The following is a 20,025-nucleotide window of genomic DNA, read 5'->3' on the forward strand; positions in this document are numbered from 1 at the left end:
TTTGGAGTCACCCCCACAACTCCCAGTGCAGCAGAAGCACCCCACGCACCAGAGAGAAGCTTTGGGCTGTTCTGGACAAACACAGCACTGGGTGTGTGATTAGCACAAATTACTTAATGAGGACTTAGAGATACTGAGTTTCCAACTCCTTCCTTACCCTCCTTCCTGCATTCGATTTCTTCTTCCAATTTCTTCTCTTTGCTCAAGGGAAAATCTAATCCCATGGTTTTAGGATTATTTTTTTTTTTCCTAGATTGTGGGACTTGAGCTTTAAAATGTCGTTAAAACAGAAAACATCCTGGGATGAGAGGCAACTTGATTTGGGAGAAAGGACTGAAAGACTTTCTTCTAAAAATTCAACTTTTAAGAAACACAAAGGAAAACTTTTGTAAAATATTGCTGAAATTATTCCTCAATTCTTTTTAATAGTGATCCACTGTGGATCTATTTCTTAATTCTCTGCCTTCCCAAATAATAAATGTTTTGAGCCAATAAAACCCAGTAGAGTATTTAAAAAACTGCAACACCATTGCTTAAGAGAGTCATGACCTCTATTCAGTCAGCATCTAACAAACCCCAAGTCCTGCTGTTACTGCTCGTGGGTTCTTTCTGGACCATCTGTTATCAACAAAATAACTGGAAATTTAGAATATTCTTAGAGCTGCCATTGAGCTTATTAATAAACTGCCAAAATACTTCCATGATCTGGTAAATTGCAGACACAAAGTGCTGACTTTCCAACTCTAAAGACTTCGGAAAAGTCAACGAGAGAATTTTGCATCCTGGTTGCAATAATTATATTTGCACTGTTTGGTAATAACAAGGCACTACAGAATCTATTATTAATGGACTAAAAAAAAGAAGAAATTAAATACCTGGGCTCTTTTAAGAAGGTAAAATACATTAGTCTGCAAATAAGACAATGTACTCATGTGGAATCTGGTCCCTAAATACAAACAGCATCTAAAAATAAGATAATTGTTCACATTCACTTGTCTCAAGCCTTGTTACAGAGAAGAAAAAGAGTTTACAATGACAAATCAATTTCAAAAATTCCCAGGAAAACTCACCTGTCATAACAATTGATGTCATCCAGCCAGCAGCCTTGCTTCACAATTTCAATTGATCCAGAAATATTCTTCCATGTAGCAAAGCAGTGTCGCCTTTTATCTTTATCACCATAGCAGGGCTCGATCCCACTGCGATTGGTTTTATCCTTTTCCCAGTTAGCGTTGTAGTAGATGCACTCCTGTGTTTCTGATCTGCCCAGGATGGCACCTGGGAGGGAAGGGAAGCACAATTAAATGGAATTCTGCAGGATCAGGCATATGAATAAATGCAGGCTGTATAAAAATATAATTTAATGCTTGTACCAATGTGCCCTCTCTCCCCTCTTTTTAATAAAGAGAGAAATCACGTAAAGTTCAGCAGCATTCCAAGTGTTGAAACATAAAACAAAGATCTTCTGTGAAGTCAAACAGTGACTTGCATAACTTAGCAAGATTTGCAGAAATGAAGAACAAGTCATGGCAATACTTCTCCATGAATAGGAATAGCAGAGAAAATTTAGAATGCTGAGCAGTGAAGATTTAATTAAAATATTGGCCAAACCAGGAGATTTAGCCAGGAAAATTCACCAAAAGGCATCTGTGCTTCTTATCTTGTTACAGGAGCCAAAAGAGCAGGGAATTCATCTTAGAAACCCCCCAAAAAAGCCAAGAAGTGTTTAGGGGCAGGAGTATTACAGAATCCCAGAATGGTGTGGGTTGGAAAGGAACTCAAAGACCATTTAGTGACCATCCAGGAAACCTTTCTGGGATTCTGGTGGAGATAACTTCAGCGTTAATGGGATATAAAGCACCAGTCTGGCTCCTGCAAAGGTGAAGGGTTGTTGGGAAGCAAGACTGTTAACAAAAGACAGGAAGGGAGTAAGAACTGCCTTTTACTTCTGTTTTTTCTCTTGTCAGACACTGCTCAGAGAGTGCCATTAATCTCCATGGAAGTTCCACCATTTAACACGTATTAAAACCATGGGAAAACAGAGAGAGAGATGGAGGAGCTGGAGAATCAGAGGAAGGGTCAGGAGGATGCCAAAGCGCTTTGCCTGTATTTATCTATACATTTCGTATTTTTAAGACATTACATTGCACATCACGCTGAAGACCAGACTGGAGAGAAAAGATTTTCCACAGCAGGTTTTTTTACGTATTTATTTGCATCACTCCCTACCTCCTTTATCCCCATTTATCCACAATAACTGTGACCCAGCAGCCATTCCCACACATTCCCGAGGAGAATGAGGATTATTCCCACCTGAGCCCTGCTGCAGCCCTGGAAGAGCAGCACAGGAGGCCGGAGCTGAGGCAGCACTGCCCATCCTGAGCATCCCACCCCGCCTGTGACGCACTCCCAAAATAGGCAGGAGCTGGCGGATCAATGGGAGAGGGGCAGGAGCCAGCTGGGAGCGCAGTGAGGGGCAGCCTGGGAACCATTATATTCCTTGTGCTGCCACGGCCTGACCTTTACAACTCTCAGCTATGGCAAGAAACAGATGAGGCAACAGATTGAACGATTTGGTTCTGTCAGTGCAATAAAGCAGAAGTCCTGGATTTCTCTCACACGTGCCATTGCTTGTCTCCCACTGCCAAGCCCAGCTTTGAAGGACCACAGACAAGCTGAATTTTATAAAATTCAGGGATTGCAGTAAAACTAACTTTGCATAAGTATTCTCCTTATTCCAGTCTTTATAGTCAGGTTTTCTTATCCATCTATTTTTTAATCCATTAATGCTCCAATCAGTGACTGGCAGCAGTTGCTGTTGGTTTAATGACCTTGGATCTGGCTGGGGCTCCTCACCTGAACAGGCACCTGCAATAGATCTGGCCAGACTAACCCAGGCTTGGACAGAGCAGGACAATCCTGGATTAATCCTTCAAAGCAGAAAAGCAGGAACATGGTGGAAGAAAGGCAAGAGGAGAAGGGGAACCACACAAAGAAAACCCTGAGCCCATCTGCTTCCAACCAGCTCTGCCACGCCCTCCACGGGGATGGAGCTCCCAGGGGAGAAGGGCAGCTGCCATTTACAATAAAGTGAATTTATTAGGCAGGGCAGGTCTCTAATGGAACTCCTGTACCCATTCTGAGTGCACATGGAATTGCCAGAAACCAATTCCTGAATCTCAAAATGCAAAATGCTGCTGCTGAAAGAAGCCATGAGCTGAACTCCAGCCTTGTCCTATGGATGGAACACGAGGCCTGAAAGCTTGGGGGGAAACACGTTGGGAAAGCAAAGGGCATTAAATACAGAACAGATTTTAGTCTAGGCACATTCAGCCAGATCCCATTGGATATCTCAGTATTCCCATTCCAGTGCTGCTGTATCCCTCACACTCGTGTCCATCCACGACAGCTGCACCAATGAAACAAAACCAACATTTGAACTTCTGAACCACTCTTAATACAGGAAACAGCTGAATTGGCAGAAATTCCATTACAGAGTACATGTGCAGCCTGGAAAACCTCAGCTCAGGAGGGGCTGGAAGCACTGGCTGCCATTTTTCAATCAGAAAAAGGCTAAATGACTGAAAATAATCTACCAGTTTTTTAATTAAGAAGGGCCAAAGAGTGCACAGCTCCTAAGGACTAACACAGCCTTAATTGAGGAAGGGATCACTGGGAAAAGGTGCTGCATGGAATAGGAATTGTCTCTTACAGGTATCACTACAAAAAAAAAAGAAACTCCTGGGAGTTTATCCAACTTTATCCACTAAAAACTGAGCAACACAAGCCCATGGGTCTGTAATGCAGGAATGGTTTCCTGGTACTTTATCTGAAATGTGATAATGATCATCTCCCTCCTTTTCCAGGGAAGACTTCAACACTTCCCACGTCCTACCCTCATTCCCAAATCCTGCTTTTGCTGCGTGATTAGTTGGTGACACCATGTAAAGACACAAAGGGCAAAGGGAACTGAATCTGTGATCTCTCACTGCTTCATGAAATGTAACAACATTTTCAAGCTCAAGTCATGAAAATGGATGAAAAGCCTACAAAGATTAGTTTGATGGTGCCAAGGACACTTTTTTTTTTTGCTATTCCCTGGAAAACTTGCAATATATAAAAGGACTAAAGGGTGAGGTTCAGTCTGGCAGATACCTCTGCCTGTAATAGAAAGGTTACTTAAACTGGGTTATATTGGAGATGAATTTGAACTCTTTAAGTACAGAATTATTAGAATAAACCAGCAGAGCACAGAAGCACCACAGGGACTGAGTAACTTATAGATTGGCCCATTCACCAAAATATCAGAATTGTAACACGCTGTTCTAGAGGAGCAGAAAAGAAGAGAAAATGCAATATAAATAGAAATAACACCTTGGGAAAAAAAACCTTCAGCTGCTGCACAGGTACCTTTTTCAAGTACTTGCCCATATGTGTTATTCTATTTGTTTCCACAGTGATCTCAAACACTTTCTAGCCCTACAAATATATCTAAGAACAGACTACAAATATAGACTAAAAAAGCCCAGCTTTGATGTTCCTGCAAGCAGGAAGCAGGATTTTATCATTCTCTATTTTTTCTGATAACACCCAGGGGAAAGTTTCTCAAAGGAAGAAGAAAGAAGTTATTTCCAACCTAATAAAGCAAACTCAGTTCCAAGAGAAAGGATTCTGTCCTCCTTTTACATGCCACGATGTCCCCAAACTTATTTTGTTGATTTTTTAGACTAATATTAGTCCTATTATCACTGTTCTCAATGCTCCCAGGTCAAACAAGGACTGTACTTCAGATGAGCTGAGCCAAAGTACATTCATTAAATCCAAACACAGTAGCAATTAACTCAGGCAAGGCAAGAACTGCAAAAAAGATAAACAAGGCAGTGAAATAACAAATCACCTGCACTGCTGCCACCCTGTGAATATTCAAAATTTTAAGATTAACCTGATGGTCTAGAAAGCTGCTTTCTTTTTCTAAACTAGTCTTTAAAAATAAATGAGTTTGCAACTTGAATGGGGTAGACTTGGTAAAGCTTTAGTGTAGTTTTGTATAGCAAGAGCTGCATTTTTCTCCAGGATTATGGTGTGGGGGGGGGGACAACAGAAAATCTGTATTTGCTAAGAAATCTCATCATATACTTGGAAAATATTTCAATTTTTTTGCAGTTCACACCTTTTCAAAATGGAAAATTTGTAGGGATGAGCCTGCCGTTGAAGTATGAAATTCTGTAGCTGAGATAACACTTCTGAAAAAGAAGGAGAAGAAGAATCCAGCACTGGAAAACTGAAGGATGATCAGCCCAAAGGCACTACAGCAGAATGGAAACTATGGAGGATGATGTCACCCAAAAACAGGGAATAGAACTGAGAGTGAAGAGGGAGAAGGTGAGAGGAATAATATCTGCATTGTTAAAAAACCCCTTACAGCCTCTGGTTTGCTTGGTGGACAGTAACAAAAAAAAACCAACTTTTTTTTTTTTTTACTCTGAGTCTTCTGGACTTACAATATGGAAAATAAATCAGCTGCTCTAACCACTTGATGATGCACTTTTACATATATAGATATATCTTAGTTTTATTTGCATGGTGCTCTTGCTGAAGGAAAAAAAACCTGGAATTACTTTTCCAATGTGTTCCTTCAGTCCCTCCCAGCAGTTTGTGCCATTGATAGAAGAAGTTAATAATGCCGTAATGGGATTTTGTAGAGAACTTCTATTTTCTGCCTTGTATTTCCAAATACCTTATTTAAGCCTGGATTTTGGGAAGTGGGAAAACCCCCAGATCTCTGGTGCCCAAGTTTTCCAGAATCCTTTCAGAGCAGAGCACATGGCAGAAAATGGAGAAAAAGGGTCAGTGGCCATTTCTGTTCTTTAGGTAGAAATAAAAGTGCCACTAAGAGCTGGTTAAGATAAAGATTGTCATCCTTTGGGAATCTCCAGAGACTTGGAGTTAAGTGTTATTTTTCACACTCCCTGACTTCAAGGGAACACAGTAAAACACAGGCTGATGTTTTCAAGTTCAAACATGCCACTGCTGTCACTGCGAGGTGTTAGCAGCACACAGCACAAACACCTCTCAGCCACTGCCTGATGATTTCTGGAAGGGAAAAAAGCTCAAAAGATCCTAGAAATTGTCTGGTTTGAGGCACAGCCTCGGGGCTGCACTCACCTCAGGTGCTGGTGGCTTTTAGTCATTGCTGGTCAACTGTCCCATTCCTGGCACGATTACCAGACTGTTAAAATATTCCAATATCGGTAACATGGAGCTCAAAACTGCAAAGTTGAAATTCTACAAGATTCAGATGTTGGAAAAAATAGAATAGGGCCAACCAGGTACTAATGTTAGCAAAATGCAGTTCCCAGTTTGGATTATCCTCCTCTCCCCAGTGCAAAACCCCAATGAATGATAATAATAATGAGAAACCTCAATTAAGTTTTTGACTTAAAACATGCAAACTGAGGTTCTGCTGCACTCTGATTATCCAGGAGGGATCACCTACTCCTGCCTCTGGATGAAGCTCAGGGAAGCAGCTGCCCAGGAAGGAGACAGGGATTCTTTCCCATTGCACATGGGAGTGACACCATTTCCACAAAAAGTCTTGGAGTGCTGTTATTAAACTAAACAAGAGCCCCTTCAGCATTAAAGGCACCAATAAGCACCTAAATAAACCACCTGAGGACACACAGACTGCATCAGGAATTATGAATCCTTCTCAGGGATGAGTCTCATGCTGGTGGTGGCAACCAGAAGCGTTTCTATTTTGGGATCTGCCAGGGAGTTTCCCGGGAATGATCTCAGATACCTGTCAGAGTTGTTCCTCTGATCTGAGAATCCCAAAGCAGCTCACCAGATATGGGGAGCTCCTCCCAGTAACACCCAGCTGTGAATCCCAATGGATTTTGGATCAAAATGATCCTTTGTGGGGTTGGTGTTTGTGGAGGTTCTTCTCTGAGCTACAGAACTTCCTGAGAACTTCCCAGCTGAGAGCTATGAAACATTTAGAATTTTCCTCAGTGGAGGGCTGAAATTCCTGCAGTCTCAATGGAGATGGGAAATTTGAACATATTAATCACTTCATTAAACAGCATTGGGAAAACTTCATTTTAGCTGTCAATTTTAGCTATCTTCAAATGTCCTTCTCTGGTTAGGCTGTAAGAGAAGATCAGGAAATGGCATTTTCTCCAAGCCTCCTCATGTACTGTTTGTTTCACACATCTTCCAGGATGCTCTTCAATGTGATCAGTGTCAATATTTCACCTGCATTTATAAAGACAAGTAAGGAGTCTCCTCTTCACAGACTCCCTCCTGACCCCTCAAAAACACACACAGAAGAGTTAATTCAGGCTAATTACAAGAAATTATTCTACCTTTTGTCTCCCAAATCAGTCAAGCACAATGCAAATGTAACAGTTTGACTGCAAAGCAAACAGAACCACACACCAAGTCAAACAAAAACACAGTCAAGACATCTAAGAGGCAAGCATCCAACTCCACATTTGATGTTTCCTCCACATGATATATCCAACCCCCACTTCTTTTTCTGTCTTACAGGACCTTATGTAACTATTTAAAAGACAACAGGACCAGTGTGATTCTGCCTTCAACTCAGCTCTCCAACAAATCTCTCTGTGGGTGTCGTGTCCCACTCGGTGCTATTGCAAGCAAAAACACCACCCAGTTCTCCTACATGTGCTGATTGAGCTTCTTATTTACATTCCAATTCTTTAGCCATTGCTATACTTCTCTTTTTTTTTCTGTGGTTACAACCAAAACCCCACCCTAAACATACTTACAACCAGTTTTGTTGTTTGTGTTTGTTTGTTTGTTTGTTTTTTTTCCAATTTTTAAAGCATCAGCTGTATCTTTTTCCTTCAAGCTGGCCCAGCAAAATTCCCAAGTGCTGAGCTCATGGGCAGGAGCTGGATGGTCAGTGCACATCCAGACAAGCTCCAGCTGCCCTTGTCCAGATGGCAGCTAAAAGGAGGAGAGACAGGTCCCACATTTGTATAAACACACACAGGGATTACCTGGGAGCTGCAGGTAAACAGGGTAACGTGGAGAGGAAAAGGCAGAACCCAGCGCTGAAAAATTCAAACCTTTGAATGTTCCTACTCCACCGAGCTGGAAACCTTCCTTACCCCTCCCTCTGCCAACTCTCCAACTTATTTATGGAGAATCATCACACTGACCTTCAGTCTTGATTCCACACAGCCCATGAGCTGGGCTTTTGTGTTTTCATTTTCATTTCCCCAACTCAACCTCATCCCAACAGGATTTCCCAAGTTCATCCTTCTCACACATTCAGCCAGAACTCCAGTCAGGACTTCAGCCATTCCCAAGGACTTCTCCAGGATGGATATTGGGTTTGTTTGCTAGGAAATGCTCCTGCAGAGGCATTTTGGGATCAGCTGCATCACTAAAGGATGACATTGGCAGACAAGAGCCCAGTTTGAGAAGCATTTTGGGGCTGTAGCACAATCAAAAATCCAACTGAGCTGTGCAGCCTCGAACAGCTGAACTGGCACAAACGAGTGGAAGTAATTCCTTCCTTCAGCCACTAAACTTAAATAAATGTCAGGCTGCAGCATTACACATCTGAGTAAATACCTATCAGCATAAAAATGCTAATATGTTTGTGACTGCTGAACTCTCTTCCTAAAGCAAAACATCTACATAACCTGAAACTTCGCTGGGTCTGTTTAATTCCATTTCTTCTGTCCAGTCCTGTTGAGATCAAATTCCAAACCTTGTCTACACTAAAAGTGTTTTAAAATTTGTGTCTTCATGCTCTGAAATCAGTGTTGATTATATTTAAAAATCCAGCACAACTGCCTCTTTACCTCCAGCTAAAGTGGCTGTCACTTGAAATGGATTTTCTCTTTGTCCCCTCTCGGGCTGCCTCATTTTGTTCCCCGTGCCAGACTGTAATCTGAAGATTAAGTGAAAAATCCCATTTCTAGAGCTTGAAACAACCATGTTTACAGACAGAGCCACTGTTGACATGGCCAAAGTCAGCTCTGCCAGGCCCCAGCTCCAGAGACAACACCAGGGCTCAGCTGCAGCTCAGCCCTGCCAGCCACAGCGCTCAGGAGCAGATCCTGCGACCTCAGAGGGAGGGGAGGGAAGAGGAAAAAGAATTTTTTTTGCCTCAAGTTTCTTATTCTAGACTTGTTTTTAATGGGCTAAGGTGGGTTAAGGGAAATCCAGAGTCCAACTACCTTACAGAGTCTTCATTAAGGAAATGTTTTCACTTGTAATTTAAATACTCATAATTTTTAACTCCCATCATCACCTTTCCATGCTCCAAAGCCACTCCAAGTGAGCTTTCCCTCAGGAAATGAGAACTGACAGATTTCACTAAAAATCACTATTAGGAATGTTTTACAGAGAACAAATTTGGATATAAATGACTGGTAAACTATAAAAAACATCATTTATTTATGATTCAGAAGAAAACAGCAATGGAACAAGAAAGTAACTTCCTCGTGCACCTCAATAAAAAACTGGTTTTCTGTTCAATTTTTCTAATCTTTATGGATTCTCATGAAGATGATTTTGCTATCCACTCGTCCTCTTTTTAGAAATGTTATTATTAATTGTATCCAGGAAAGCAAGATTGACACCCGAAAGAACAAATTCAAAAAAGAAGCATTTCAAGATCAAAAGGAGGTTATTAAAGTCAGCATGATACATATTAAATGTAACTCTTTTTGTATTTCTTATCATAGCTTCAAGAACAACTGACTGGAAAGGGGAGAAATTTAAAATCACAATTTTAAAACTCTTTTCTCAGCATCACTCTGTTATAGGGACTTTAAAAATAAGCACATTTATTGTCATTAAAACATTAAATGCAGCCACTCCTGCAACAGCTGCTTTAACTAAATCAACATGATCTAACATGAGAATTAAATGAATACAAAAGCAATCAAGGAGAGTGGGGTTTATTTCTCTTACCTGCCCACAAGCACTTACAAATAGTTTATGTTCCCATATTTGGTGTTTTTCTTAAGAAAACACCTTATTAGAAAGAATTGCAGTTCAATTCTAGCAACCTGTAAACAATCTCCCTATCCCTTAAAATAAAAATTTGGAGGATTTAAATACATACATGTATATGTAAAACCTACCAATATCAAGTAATGTGGGAAAAAATCCAAATAAGAAAAAAAAGACCAAAATATTCTTCTTTCTGGTTCTATATTAATAACAACAAATCTGATGTCAATCTACTCCATCTCATTTAACAGCACAAAAATGTCTTTTAGAAACTCAAGGCTATTGCTGGAATTATCTCTAAGAATGAAAAAATTAAGACACGTTTTAAAGGTTTTAAAGGCTTCCAAACATGTAAAAATTAATAAATCAAATTATATCTCATTTAGGAACCATTCACACAAGCTTAGGGGAAATGCAAGTCCACAGGAGCTTTGCTGTTTGTTAGGAAAAGTATCCAAAGCCACACTTAAAAAGTGTTACTGGTATTTGAATTTTGGTAAAACACCCCCTGATTCTACAGCCCACACATGACACAGCACAATAATCCTAAACTATTTCAGTTTATAGCCTGCACATCAATGAAAAAACTGCAAGTGTTCAACTGAGCCAGTTTTGCTTCATTTCACTTGGCAAGAAAAGCCTAAAGAACCCATTTGTTACAAAAACGTTGTACCAAAACTGCAGTGTTAACTTTTTAATGTGCTGATTTGGAATATTAAGATAATTTACAGGAATTTTGTTAAGAACTGACTCTCAGGAGGCCCTGCATAGATCCCAACAACACCAGGATCTATATTTAGAACAGCAACTCCAGTTCAACCAGTCCATCAGTTCTCTGCTGGGTGATGCTTTTGAAACAGGGGCAATCCAGATCTGCTGGCTGAGACTTGCATTAAAGTATTTCCTTTTAATTCATTTTCCCCCTGATGCTGCATCAACATTCAGGCAAGATTACAGATCTCCAGAATGATAACCATGTTGTAACATAAAATCTATTTTTCTTTAGTTCTGTAGCAAAAAATAGTATTTTTAAAAAATCACACATCACTGCCAAGTCACAACAAAGACAGAACAGTTTTAGTATTTCATAAAGATCAGGGAAAAAAAATAGGTAATGACCAAATACAGAGCAATGCACAACTCACTGCTTCCTACAATGGATTTCCAAGTGGTTTTTGACAGTTAAATATTATTTAACTTCTTGTTTGGCTATTTCTCCATCATTTTGTGTATTGGATGAGCTCATGGAGCCTTGTTCCCAAACTTGGATTTAAGACACCACTGTGGTCTAGAAGCTACAAATATTTTCTAAACTGTAACCAATGGACTGGAATAAAGCACTTGGTGGAGGCACCAACAAAAACTGAAATAGAAAACAAATCACATAAATTTTAATATTTAATAGAACTACCCAAAATGTTTTAGTATTAAAAGATTTACCTTCATTTCAAACTTCTCCATAAAATACATCGAGTTCTCAAATTGGCCCTAAACAATCTTAAGGAATAAATAAGGGAATAAACGGAAAATCTGAATATTTCAGATCTTGGGGAAATCACTTCAGTTGTACTTGGTGCACACAAATGAGGAGCTGCTCATCTGCCTAAGCAGGCACAGATTTAACACTTAAACAGAGATTTGAGAAACTCATGTCCTTCAGCTCTTCTGCTGCCATACAGAATTGAAAAATGTACCCTGATAAAATGTGCTTTATTTGGGTACTTTGACCCTTTTCCAGAGCCTGAAGCAATCCAGCTCCATCTCCCAGAGTTGGGAGGGTGGAAATCGGGAAGAAAAATCTTGCTGGAGCAGAAAGCAATGGATGTTAGCAGATCATCAGTATCAGAGCTGCCACAAATACAGGATCAAAGCATCCTCCACCTTCCCTCAGATCTGCATCCAACAGCACGGGAGAAACCCACTCAGGGCTCACCTGCCTCACTCCTGGAAAGTTTTACATTTGGAATCACCTTTGCTGCATCTGAAATAACCCAAACGACTTTTAAAGTCTTTCAAGATAGAAAATACCCATTTTTGCCACTTGCTGAATGTATCCAAGTGTAAGTTTTCCAGTAGTTTGAGAGGATACTGAGTCTCTTTCTCTACAAATAAATACAGATGCAAAAAAAAACCCAAAAAAACAACAAAACCAGTTAAGAGACTTTCTGGCATTCGAGAAAGGAAGATGATAAATGTAATACAGCCAGTTTTAATCAAGATCAAAGCTGTAGGAGAATGCAGACAGACAGTCTAGACTGCTTTACTTTGAAAGCCTAAGCATATAAAGCAACATCTGCAAAGAACATTAATCACATTTAGTCCACAATCTTATCACCTCCCAAGCAAGCAGAAACAACTTTTACTTAAAAGTCATATGCTTCTATGTGACAAGCATTTTTAATTATCTTTATATTAGATATTTATCACTGATTACAAAGCTGTTCTGTTCACTTTGAAATAAGCTGATGTAATTTGAAATACACTTGCAGAGATCCCTGGACAAAGAATAGAATAAAGTATTGGTAAGGAAGCCTGGTGAACAGCAACAATTATTTTACACCGCTGATATAGAGTGGGAATTCTCAAAATATTGAATAAAATTCTGATTTGCTCCTCTGCATTCCAGACCATAACTCAGCAGGCAGCAATAATGTGAAAGATTTTCTGTACAGTTTTCTTTAGCTTTGGGAAATGACTTGAGAATATAAATAATCAGCTTCCTTTCAATTTTCTTTCTATACAAAAAAAATTATCTCGCTCCTACATTTTAGAGGGAAGTTAAAAATTGGAGAGATGGTGCATATCTACATATAGAATACCTATGTGATAATACATATCTTTTGATACAAAAAGCCATTTATTCCTTGTTTACCTTGGTTTATTTTGTTTATATTCTGGTCCATTCTCTCTTATGATTTCCCTACTCACTAGCAATCATTTTATTTATTTTATTGAAAGTGTCTTGCATTAAAATTTTCCTTTCTGCCATGGTTTTTGTACAATCTACCCTTCAACAAGAGCCTGGCAGAGACAAACCCACAAAAAAAATCTATCATCTTACAACCCTGAGGCAACAGCTGTGAAAATTTACAACATTATAAACCCACAGAGGCAAAGAACAAAACTGGGAATTTCTGCACTAAACTCAGCTTCTCCAGCAGCCCCACATCCCACAGGAGAGCTCGTGAAACGCAGCAGCAAATCCAAAATTTATGAGTCTTATTCAAAAATCTCAGTGTTAAACTCCTCGGTTCAGAACAGAGTGTGCAGCCTCCCCTGCATCAGGATTTACTGAAAATATGGATTTTTAGGATTTCTACTGATACCTTTCCGTTGGAGATCCCCTCTCTTTGCAGGCACTGCCGGCCATCCTGCTGCTCCTGGCTCCACATTGACTGAGATTCCTCAGTCCTTCCATAAATTTATAGACAAAAAGATGATTCCTGAATGTCTTTTTTTCTCAAATCCTCCCCAATCTGTTGACTTTGCTGTTTCAACTCTCAGCTGCAGAGCAGAGGTTTTCCAGCAGCAAAGCCTCAGTAACTCATCCCACACTTAACAGTGGGGATTGCACTGAATTTCTGTGGAAATGCACCTGGTTTATTCTCCCTGCACAGGCAGCAGCATCCTCCTCAAGCTCTGCAGCATTCCTGGAGTGCTGGAGTTCATCTGCCTGAGCTATTTAAAGAATTTCCTATCTTTAGGTCTACTGACAACACTTTTTTTATTTTTTAATGTAACTTTAACCTCCCACAAAAAGCAGTTTAACAAAGGGAGACTGCACACCTTCTAAGACTCCTACACCTGTGGAAATTGGAATGCTTGGAGAAATACCCTCATATACTATGATTTAAGTTCATTTCTTGGTGTTATTCTGTTATTTAACTGGGTAACTCATAGAGCCACACCAAGACAATCTATTTTCTGGCCAGTTTTTAATTTGCTTATCTGATCAATTCCATCGCAATTCTTTAAGCTAAAACAAATTACAAGTATTAGGTAGAGCAGGAAAATTCAAGTGCTGTGGGATAATGCAGAGGCTTTCCCAGAGCTTGGCTATTTATCTTCAAAACCCTGGGATTGGCTTGGGGTGCAAAATTTTAATGAGGCTAATTTGATAGAATAGCTAAAACTAGACAGTTGCTTTTTAAATAGCAAATAAAATTTAGTTTCAGTCCAGCTACATGAACTTCAATTTTTATTATCTCATCTCATGGAATGAATCACGTGACTTAAGAGAAATAACACTGTGGCTATTTAAAGATAAGGCAGGTTCTGACAGTTCTCACTGAACTTCCAGTGGAAACCAGAATTCCAAAGTCCATGGATTAATCAGGAGCTCTTGTGTATGTGACACAAGAAAACAACACCACAAACAAAAGCTTTAGGGCAAAAGCACTGCACTTGCTGCTACAATATAATTTGTCTTCTAAATTTAGATAACAATTAAGAAAATGTTATCTAGTGACCTGAAATCTGGAAGGCACTTTAGTATATGATTTTGACCTTCTTGTTCTTATTCAGGAACACATTTAAAGCCAGGATATGAATGCTGTTACTCCATTTAAAAGCCTCTTGACACTTTGACAAAGTAACAGCCTTAAATTTGATGATTAAAACTCCAAGTTCCACAGCAATAAAAGGCTCAAGAGGGTTCCCTGAACACGTTTTCCACAGGTACTCCCCGTGCCCAGAGGCAATGGGGTGAATCTCTCCTGCCTCACAAAGATAAGAGGACAAAGATGACTGTGGATATATTGCATTAGTTTATCTGGGAGAGACCTGCCAGACAGGTGATCTGCTAACAAGTCTCCAAAAACACTCCAAGAAAATTACCAGAACATCAGTGAGAGAGGAAAATGACAGTTTTTAAGCTATGCTGCATGAAAGATTACAAAAAAGACATTTAAGCTACAATTCTGTCTATTAATGCCATTCTCTGATAAGCACGAATTCCCCAGAAATGAAATGGCTGCTTACAATATGCAGGATTTCCTAGAAATAGCATTCCACCCACTGCACGGAGAGGCAGGTGAGTAAGAGGCAAAGAAGGATCTCTTCATGGAATCTACCACGGGCTAGCACTTATTAAATATGATGAATTTAGATTTCACAGCATTTTGAGAAATCAAACCAGCCTGGAGTACCCTGTGTTAAGCAATGCTTGAGAAAGCAGCTATTCAAGGAGTCCTTTTGCCAGCACACAGCAAAAAGATGAAGAAACTTTTCAGGTCAGAGTGTGGGAGCTAAAAATTCAGAATTTTAACTTCAAAGTGATCTGGGGAAATAAAAAAATCCGTACTTGAGTACAGGAGTACAAATCACATAAACTGATTTTGATCTGTTTTGCTCAAGCAGCGCTGCTGATAAGGAAGCAGCAGAAGCAGAGGACTCAAGACATCAAAGCAACTGAGAAGAGCCCAGGACACTGGGTTTGGATTAGCCCATATCACTGCAATGTCTCACTGTGCCTAAAGTCACCCAGAGGAGCCAGCTGAGAGCCAGCATCACGTTCCACTGAATCTGCTGACGGGGATGTTTCAGGCTCGCTGAGTGTGACGAGAACTGAGCCACGAACCCAGCCTGGGATCGATCACACAAACTCAGAGGGACAGATTCACTCCCTGACCCCACTGCTCACCCCCTGCCCTGCAGGATTCTCCCCGAGGACAATGGCAAGGGAAGGAGCACGGAATCACAAGCACAGCTACAATTTAACTCCACAAAAACAGACGGTCACCGGGGCTGAGTGAACTTTGCTCACAAGAGCGGTTCCATCCCCTCCCTTGTGCCACACCGGGTCCAGCCCGAGGAAAACCGGGCCCAGGGAGGGGAAGGACCGCTCCCTTCCAGCAGAAATCCAGAGTCACGGGGAACAGGGAAGCTCCAGGGCAAGGGACACTGCTTTAATGTTGGCTCTGGAAAGCTCCTCAGTGCAAACTCTGACGCTACAATCGGTGTCCAGTTTGGAAGAGACGAGGAAACAAATTGTGTTGTGAAGCACAAACAGAAGGTTGGCCTAATTTTAATCTGAATTCTCCTTTTGAGGAGAGTTTCAGAAGCATCAGGCACTGTGAACTGTACGGTGAACTACAGGCTTTTAGCAGCACCATTCAGCAATCTGGAATTATTTGATCTGTAAGTTCCATCCAGACCAAATTTAATCACCTCTGAACAAACCATTCCTCCCTGAATTTGTCCATCTGTGAGATCATTTTTTATTTCCACATGTTCTGAAACACTGAGTTCTACAGTTTAATTACCCATCATTAGCAGATGTACTTTTTCTGTTTAAAGTACCTTCATCAATCATTTGGGTGGATTTGATGTGAAGCAGCTGGCCAGCAGGCTGAGCAGGAAGACAAGTTAGCAAGGTACTCAGCCCCAAAAGTATCCTGAAATGCATTTCCGTGGTTATCACACAAAGGTAGGATGTTGGCATGGATTGGAATGGAGAAATTACAGGTACTTAGCTGTATCTGGGTTATCCACTTCCAATTCCCAACCTGATTTAAACCAGAATGATGCTTAAAAGGAAATCCTTCAAGTTTGATGCTGGGAATTTTTAGAACAGAAAATAACTCAGCAGATTTCAAGTTGTTTATATTTAGTTAAGTTATATATGTGCTTATATGGAACCTTTATTCTTAGCTGTTGAGGATAAAGAAATATCAACACCCAAAAGAATGCATTACATTAGTAGCAAAATAAAGACTTCTCAGGTATTAAGGGACAGAATAATTATATATTTTTACAGCTTTTATTTCCTTAAGGTAGGAAGCATCAGTGTCACTGATTGCTGACTTTATCCAGAGAAATTCCAGAGTTGTATTTGGAGTCTCTTGCCCAGAGTAGTCATAAACACAAGTTTAAGGGCTTCTACTGCCAGATGTTGTGTTTGATGGAGAAGTGCTTGTGCTCACACAGAAACAGGTGTTCCTCTTGTCACAGCTGAGGAATTCACTCAGCAATAAATCCTCCTGGCAGGCCAGAAGAACACCAAAGCTTCACAAATGCAACAGAAAAATTTACTGGAGAATTCTCATGTCTTGCCTGCTCCAGGTGTTTATCCTGTGGTAGTCAATGAGTGTTTGAACGTGAACACAAACAGTTCTATCAGTACGATCAATAAGGAGAATAAAAACTGTCTGTTTTTTCATTTGGATTTTTTTGTTGTTTGGTTGGCTGGCTTTTGTCATCTGTTTTTCTTTTCCCCAGGACAATGATTACCTCCAGACAGCCAACACAGCAACAGATATTTAGTAAATCACTGGCCAAACAGCGACAATGACTCAACTTTCAGTGCAGCACCCTTAGGAGTGGTTTATTCTGTCCTATCAGGAACAAGTCTGGTGTTCTGGAGCCCACCTGAGGAACCCCAGGCTTTCCTTCCTCAAAAACCCAACTGAGCCAGAGCCTGACATCTCCCTCCACCCTGCACACAGTCAGCAGTATGTCCCACAGCACAGGTGGATGGAACATTCCAGCTGCCTTAGTTTCTCCTCTTACGATGTTTATTTAACCACAGCATTATTTACGCACAGATACCAAGGTTAGTAATGCCCTGAACTCTGGTATCCCACTTCCCTGTACAGTCACAGGAGAAATCCAGGACTCCTGACCATAGTGTGGAGTTGCCCTGAGCACCTCAGAGGGGAACACAGAGCACACACACGAACTGCTGCCCACAGCTGTCACATTTCCAGCCTCGATGCCTCCATCCAGGCACCCCTTCCTGGGACTGAGGCCTCTGCTTATGCTACTGAGAACATTTTAATGTTATATGTGCTCTCCAGCAAAAGGCACTTACTGGAAATCTCATAGAAAAGCTTTAACATTATACTCCCAGGATATTGATCCCAAGAATGATCAGCCTTGCTGGAGGGAAGGTGGGCAAGAAAGAAAACCAATGTACATTCAGGTCTCTGATCTCCAGTGGTGGCAGGTCACTGCACTGTCCCTCGGCAGAAGCCACTACACCTCAAAGAAGGGTTTAAAAAATCTGCTTTAATTAAAAAGCATCTTGAATATCACAGTTAACTGATAAAGAGGATGATGGACATCTCAGCCTGGGCCTTGGAACACTGGCTTCTCTGTTCCCTACAAGGGAGGCTGAGCTGGGAGAGACCAGGGTTGGGGTGATGCCTCCGGTAAGTGTCCTCTGTGTTTTTTAAACTGATTTGGCTTGTAGTCACGCTCTACACAGCATTTCAGAACACTGCTGCTAGAGACCAATTTATCTCCACTGCAGTGTCCATGCTTGGATTTTAGCACAGAAGTTGTCCTCATGTAGAATTTCAGGGAAGAGTAACAGTAACACGATGTCTGAAGGAGGCCCAACAACAGCCCGAGGATGACTTCAGCTGCAGTGTAACAAAAGGCTGATGAGTTTAGGTGTTCCCCCAAAGACTCGGTGAACAGCTGAACTCTCAGCACCACAAGCTCATCCAGAGCTTTTCTTTCCAGAAGTGTGCCCTGCTGACTGGAAGATATTCCTGGATTATGGCTCTTGTCAATTCATGACCGACAAGCTCCTGACAGGTGCCCTGGTTCTTACACATTCCCCTGGCAGCTGGGAGATGCTCCTGGATTGAGACCTCTAAAATCCAAAACTCACCAGATCAGCCTTTGTTTGCAAATGGGATTCTTGATGCTGCGTCAAGTGTTTTGATTCAGGATGTACAGGCATTATCAGTTAGGGTTCTATATGTAAAGGACACCCCCTACATTCTCTCCTCATCATTTCCAGACCTGTTAATGCTGTCTGTTCTCTTCTTGAATCAGATTTTAGCACAAAGCTTTATGCCCACCTGCTCAGAATAAATTTCTAAGGACATCTGCAGCTAAAATTTGAGTAATGTAAATTAGATACTGCTAAGATTATGTTGTAAATAGTCTTTCCAAACAGTTTCCTTACACCTAGTGTGTAACTGGATTTTACTGACCACTGTATCAGCCATTCTGTGATTGTGTCAGTTTGAATCTTTTCTTTAGTTCCCACCTCATTGTTACCAGAGAACTTGTGAGATAGGAGTGAATTTTATCACTTATTCCTTGGAATGACAGAATCACGGAACAGTTTTGAGTTGGAAGGGACTTTAAAGCTCATCTCATTCCATGTCCCTGCAATGGGCAGGGACACCTCCCACTATCCCAGGTTGCTCCAACCTGGCCTTGGAAACTTCCAGGGATCCAGGGGCAGCCACAGCTTCTCTGAGAGCCTGTGCAAGGCCCCTTTGCTGTTCAGCCTAAAAATCTTGAGTCTAGGGCCCCTAGAGAAAAATGCGATATAAAGATATTTAAAAAGCAAGGGAAGAGGGGAAAAAAAAACAACAACACTGTGAGAATAGGCCTGCATGGAGATCTTCAGAAGAATGCTGAAAAAAAGAAGCAAATTCTTCCTGAAGATGAAGGTTATTAAAAATGATCATGAATTGTGCCATTTTCCTTCTCTCACCCAATACAGGCACAGAACAGCTCCACTGACCAACACTGAGGCAGCATTTCCTTGATAATTCACTTCCTAGGACAATGCAGGCAGTCTCTGTGCCAGCCCTTACTCCATCCATCCCTTTCCTTGCCCCATCATCTTTCACCCAACTTTTCCCTTTGATCCAGAGTGTAGAAAGCTCCCTGCTGTTTTTTCCAGTCATTTCTGCTGCTTTAGCAGATTGGATCAGCCCAGTCCAAACCCAACAACCACGAGGGCTGAGCCTGGAGTGAGGAGCGACTTCAGCACAAAATGGGGATGTGGGTGAGGAATCAGATACAAAGTAGAGGAACTCTGTCTCCCTGTTCTCCCATCAGTTTTTCTTAAATACCTTACAACTAAAACAACCTTTTTGGACAAGTAGAAAGTGATTGACAGGTTTTTGGAGCTGGCTGAACTGCTGGAGGAACAACTGAAATATTGTGGATGTTGAGGGCTTATTTCTAAAATTTTTGCATTACTGAGCTTCTGTTTCAGAATGAAGGAAGACAGTGGGGAGAAGAGTTCAGATGGGCAACAGAAGCTCCCCCAGAACACAC

The 20,025-nt window shown here is 41.0% G+C and overlaps 1 protein-coding gene across 2 annotated transcripts in view; it reads right to left on the reverse strand.

Annotated features, from left to right (window-relative positions):
- The window catches only part of ACVR2A (activin A receptor type 2A), a 49,692-nt gene that overhangs the window by 18,206 nt on the left and 11,461 nt on the right, over nt 1-20,025 (reverse strand). For both annotated transcript variants that reach the window (XM_005519591.3, XM_088058522.1), the window contains exon 2: nt 1,071-1,278. In XM_005519591.3, the coding sequence (XP_005519648.1) occupies nt 1,071-1,278 (208 nt within the window). The remainder of the gene's footprint in view (nt 1-1,070; nt 1,279-20,025) is intronic.

Source organism: Pseudopodoces humilis, chromosome 8 (assembly GCF_049639895.1).
Source record: "Pseudopodoces humilis isolate 2021_Gansu_Grassland_sample_001 chromosome 8, ASM4963989v1, whole genome shotgun sequence".
In the NCBI taxonomy this organism is placed as follows: Eukaryota; Metazoa; Chordata; class Aves; order Passeriformes; family Paridae; genus Pseudopodoces; species Pseudopodoces humilis.